The sequence below is a fragment of the Oratosquilla oratoria genome, chromosome 6, assembly GCF_046742065.1.
Source record: "Oratosquilla oratoria isolate Oo_2021 chromosome 6, ASM4674206v1, whole genome shotgun sequence".
In the NCBI taxonomy this organism is placed as follows: Eukaryota; Metazoa; Arthropoda; class Malacostraca; order Stomatopoda; family Squillidae; genus Oratosquilla; species Oratosquilla oratoria.
Window position 1 is genome coordinate 61,140,388 of NC_134782.1, and position 6,000 is coordinate 61,146,387.

The 6,000-nt window shown below is 39.2% G+C and overlaps 1 protein-coding gene across 1 annotated transcript in view; it reads left to right on the top strand.

Moving 5' to 3' along the window:
• Positions 1 to 434, top strand: part of LOC143026192 (potassium channel subfamily K member 13-like) — a 199,106-nt gene extending 198,672 nt beyond the window's left edge. Inside the window, exon 7 of the mRNA XM_076186207.1 lies at positions 61 to 434. Within this exon, the coding sequence (XP_076042322.1) occupies positions 61 to 228 (168 nt within the window). The 3' untranslated portion in view covers positions 229 to 434. The remainder of the gene's footprint in view (positions 1 to 60) is intronic.
• The last annotated feature ends 5,566 nt before the right edge of the window (positions 435 to 6,000 follow it).

Sequence of the window (6,000 nt, forward strand, 5' to 3'; positions counted from 1 at the left end):
CGTTCTTATTAGATAGACACAATTTGCAACTTTTATGTACATTTCTGCCCCCTCTTCCAGGTTTCCTTAGCCGTGATGCAAAAGCAGCTCTACGAAACAGCTCAGCTCAGCCGCGGACAAAGCAGCTCCCCACATCCACGATCCACACCCCACCAGGAACGTTTTACCCCGGGGCACGTTGGTCCACTCGCCATCGTCTCTTCCAAGCTCTATGACGACGATTCCTAGCAAACGGTGGTACGGCAGTGTTGATGAAACCTTGCTCGTCTTCTTGCATGGAACCGAGTCTTTTGGTGTTCATGGTGGGCGTGCAGTCGGTGGTGGTGGGAGTGGCTTTGTTGGAGAAGACGTTCTCAACGATATATGATGGCGTAGTGGTGATGTTACTTGTGGTGGTGATAGTGTCATGAGCATTAATCATAATGGTGATAGTAGCGACATACATTGTGGATATATACATATATACATATATATATATAATATATATATATATATATATATATTATATATATATATATATATATATATATATCGTTACCTTTAAAAACTAGTGAATATAGGAATAGTGATGATAAAGACAAAGACGACAACGACGATGACGATAAGGACTACGATGAAAATGACGACACTGAAGATGACGACGAGGATGATGATGATATCGCAAAGGACATCTTATGTGGCCATAAAAGCTACAGCGCTTTTAGTGATGATGGTGATGGCGGTGTTGTATACAGACGTCACAAAACTGTGATGTTGACCTAGTTTCATTAGTGTCAACAATAAAGTAATGATTTATGAGTCTATAATGTTACTGACTATAATCAAGATAATGATAATAATAATGATAATGGTAAGTGATGATGATGACGACGGCGGCGGCGACGACGACGACGACAACGGTGATGGTGGTGGTGATGATGATGATGATGATGATGATGATGATGATGATGATGATGATGATGATGATGATGATGATGATGATGATGATGATGATGATGATGATGATGATGATGATGATGATGATGATGATGATGAAGATGATGAAGATGATGAAGATGATGAAGATGAAGATGATGATGATGATGATGATGATGATGATGATGATGATGGTGATGATGGCGATGATGATGATGGTGATGCTGGCGATGATGATGGCGATGATGATGGCGATGATGATGATGATGATGATGATGGTGATGATGTGATGATGGCGATGATGATGGCGATGATGATGGCGATGATGATGGCGATGATGATGGTGATGATGATGGCGACGACGATGGCGACGACGATGGCGACGACGATGGCGACGACGATGGCGACGACGATGGCGACGACGATGGCGACGACGATGGCGACGACGATGGCGACGACGATGGCGACGACGATGGCGACGACGATGGCGATGACGATGGCGATGATGATGGCGATGATGATGGCGATGATGATGATGATGATGATGATGATGATGATGATGATGATGATGATGATGATGATGATGATGATGATGATGATGATGATGATGATGATGATGATGATGAAGTGGCAATTTCAAAACTATGTTCATCGGTGACGATTTAAACCATGATGATTTTGATGATAAAGAATTTTATGAAAACTATCATTCCGAATATGTAGTTGATTACAACAACTTTGTGATTTTTAGATTCAGTTATTTGTCAGTTTTGTTCAATTCGATAATGTCATTGATAATAATGATACTTTGTATGATGCTAATGGTGGTGGTGGTGGTGGTGGTGGTGGTGATGGTGATGGTGATGGTGATGGTGATATGGTGATGATGATGATGATGATGATGTTGATGATGATGATGATGATGATGATGATGATGATGATGATGATGATGATGATGATGATGATGATGATGATGATGATGATGATGATGATGATGATGATGATGATGATGATGATGATGATGATGATGATGATGATGATGATGATGATGATGATGATGATGATGATGATGATGATGATGATGATGATGATGATGATGATGATGATGATGATGATGATTACACTTTGTCATCACTTCATTGGGCATAATGATATTCTGTTACTCCAAAGCTGGAGACAAAGAGTGAGTGATTGAGACTATGCGGTATAGTTTTAATATCCGACCTATAGAATGGGCTCAGAAATTTACCTTATAAGGACAGGCTCAGGCACCTTAATTTAAACTCTCTAGAGCAGCGATTCTCGACCTTTTTACCTTTGCGTAACCTTTAAAATAAATTGCATGTCTCAAGGAACCCTGCGCAAAAAAAAAAAAAAAAAAAAAAAAAAAATCACATATACCATATCTTTCTCATTATATTTTCATCGTAATAATAGGTTAGATAGGATGATGTCTATATTACATTATTACAATAACCGAGAATAAGTCGTGCGTTTTTAATTATATTACGTATATGAAATTATATAAAAAATCAAGTGTATTTGCTTATCTCATTTGTTCTCGCGGAAGTTTTAGGGACCTTTTGCGGAACTTTAGGGTTCCGGGGAACCCTGGTTGAGAAACGCTGATCTAGAAAGACGCAGAGTGCGGGGTGATCTGATAGAGGTGTTCAAGTGGGTCAAAGGTTTTAACAGGTGTGATGCACACAAGGTCATCATTTAAAGACAACAGGGCAGGACTCGCAGCAATGGATCTAAATTGAGTAAATTTAGATTTAAGAAGAAAACCGTCAAGAACTGGTTTACCAGTAGGGTAGTTAAGGAATGGAATAAACTTAGTAGCCATGTAGTGAGGGGTGAAACTATCGGTTGTTTTATAAAATGTTAGATGAATTTATGGATGGGGATGATAGGTGGGAATGGACATGGAACTGCCTATTGTAGGCCTTACGGCCTCTTGCAGTCTCCTTCATTCTTATGTTCTTATAAGACAATAGTGATGGAATTAACGACATTAACGAAGGAGACAGCTTATCCCTGTTCACACTAGCGGTTTGAACCATGCGGAAACTCCGGCGGTGCCGCATAGTCAAGGAAAAAAACTAAGCGGTTGTGTGTGAACGGCTCCATTGACTTACACTGTAATCGAACCGCTCGGTTAAAGCCGCGGCGGTTGAAAACGCTGGTGTGAACAGGTGCTAGGAGGTGGTTGTAGTGAAGATGGTGTTGGAGGCTTCGAGTGGTGATAGTGGTGGGGAATCTGGTGTCAGAGGGAGGGGCGCGGTGGGAGGGGAAGGGAATCATCCCATTGGTAATTACGGGTTCAAATTATCCCGACTTAGCAAGGGTCTCCGCGCCTTTAAGAAAGAACAAGGAGGAGAAGAGGAGAAGGAAGAGGAAGAATGAGAAGAGGAAGAAGAGGTAGAAGGAGAAGAGGAGGAAAAAGGTGAAGAGGAGGAAGAAGATGAAGAAGAGAAAGAAGAGGAATAAAAGGAAGAGGAATAGGAGGAAGAGAAAGAAGAGGAATAAGAGGAAAAAATGAGAAGAGGGAGAATAACAAGAAGGAGAAGAGTAGGAAGAAAAAAGATGAGGAAGAAAAAAGTTGAAGAAGAGGAAAAGAAGAGGATGATGAAGGAGAAGAGGAAAAAAGAAGATGAGGAAGAAGAAGAAGTAGAAGAGGAGGAGAAAGAACATCAACAACAGCAGCAAGAAGAAGACGAACAAGGAGGAAAAGAAGAAGAGGAGGAGTAGGAGGAGGTGGAGGGAGGAGGAAGAAGGAGGAAGACGAAAGAATTTTGTTTCTTGAACGGAAAGAGTCCTGCCGCTACTGTCCTCCCAAAGTACAAAGAGTAGAAAAGATTGTGTTTCATGCTGATGTGGACTACAAAGAGGTCACAGCGAGACTACAAAGAGGCTAGAATGAGTAAGATTAGGCTACAATTATTCTACAAAGAGGGAAAAATTAGTCTACAAAGAGGGTAAAATGACTCTACAAAGAGGCTACAGTAGCTATGATGAGACTATGAAGAGGCTACAATTGCTATAAGGAATCTACAAAGAGGCTACGATCGCTACAACGAGACTATAAAGAGGCTACAATAGACACAGGGAGATTACAAAGAGGCTAGAGTGAGGCTAGTGGTACTACAAAGAGGCAACAACGAGGCTACAGTCAAACTACAAAAAATACAAAGAAACTACAGCGTACTGTGAAATACAATCCACAGGGTATAAAAAGAAGTGCAAAAATTTACAAAGAGCCTACAGTCAGATTAGATGGAAAAATACAAATCTACAAAGAGAGTTCAGTCAGACTAAAGAGTGTACAAAGTGGATAGAGTAGGACTACAAAGAGTAAAATAACAAAACATAAAAAAATCTGAAGAGAGTATAGTTGACAATGATTGAAAAAGAATTAAACAACTACAAAGGGAGTACCAAGATAATAAGAATTACAGAGTCTTCAATGAGTCTCCTCGTCGTTAGGAATTGGAAGACCAGAAGTAAGGAGGATGAAACCAACGCTCCACACACACACACACACCCCGTTCCTTGAATATCTTCATATGAACAAAATCGCCTGTCAACGGCAATAACAACATATACATAGAGTTAACTATGTTATATTTTAAACTTTTCAACACCGGATCCTGTTCAACAACTGAGTACAAGTAAATTAGTTAAATATAAACAAATTAGTTAAATATAAACGAATAATGCGACAGGATGCAGGTAATTTAATCGCCTTAGATGAACACAATTATTTGGCGTCAGGCATGAGAAAATCCTTTAAGGACATCACTGGATTTTTTTTTTTTTTCGTGGTTACAGAAGTTTTCGTTCATTGTTCATTAATGTTCTTCCGCTCGGCAAAAGACAGTTTCAGTTTCGTTTCAATTTGTTCCGACTGATACCAAACGACTTCGGACGATGTGGACAGAAGTCACTTCAGAGGTCTGTTCTTGCAAAAACCGGACAATTGTAATCAGCTTAGAGACGATGCCCCTCGAGTGTAAGGGAAACCTGGCGCAGTGCCTCAAAATTCCTCGGAATAGAATCCATAACGACAGAACTTGGCGGAGATGTTATGAGGATTTAATGTCTTGCTGTTCTTTCACAAAATGTTTTTACAGATATTTTTCTTCTTGAAGAAATTTCTTGAAATCAAAACGTCATGAGAGTGCCTTCCGAATCTCTAGCCATCAGAGTCCAAAAGCTCGACTTCTCTCTCTCTTTTCTATTTTCATTTTTATTCATTTATTTTTTGACAAAGCATTGACCCACTCTTCTTTGGAGGTGATTTTGGAGGACAAGCGTTCTTGCCCCATGACCCCTCCCCCTTGCAGTTAATCGCCTCTTGACGTAGACTCTACGCATTCTTTCAGACTCTACGAGAAACAGTCATCATCACCATCATCGTCGTCGTCATCACCATCACTATCATCATCGTCATCACCATCCTTTCCTGAAATGAAGAGAGTCTTCCTCTGAACTGAACAGAATCGTCTGGTCTGGCGGTAGCCAAAACAAAACTAAGACAAATGTCCTGATAAACAAAATTTCCTTTTTACGAAAAATAACGAAGTCAAATGAAAATATGTAGCTCCAAATGATCTCATGAAAATGAGGGAAAAAGCTTAATTCGATCCATACCAAGTGATGCAAAGGATTACAAAGACGGAGCATGCCGACAGGAGACCTTTTGGTCCATATCTAGGTCGGATGAGGAAAAAATCATAATAATGATAAATAAATAAATGAATAAATAAAAACTATAATAATGTAAATAATAAATAAAATACATAAATAAATGCATAGGTATAGTTAACTAATAAACAAACAGGTAAATGGTAAATAATAATAAATTGACATATAACTAATAATAAATGAGAATCAAGCCAATAATAATAAACAAACGTACAAATTATAACAAAACAAATAAACAAATATAAAATAAATGATAGTCATTACAGCATCTTGCTTAGTTGTTTATCTAAATGATTCTTAGAACTTCGAACTGAACTACATTGCACTGCCTCTGCAGGAAGTTTATTCCATTCATTAACTACACGGTTGGCGAAGTTG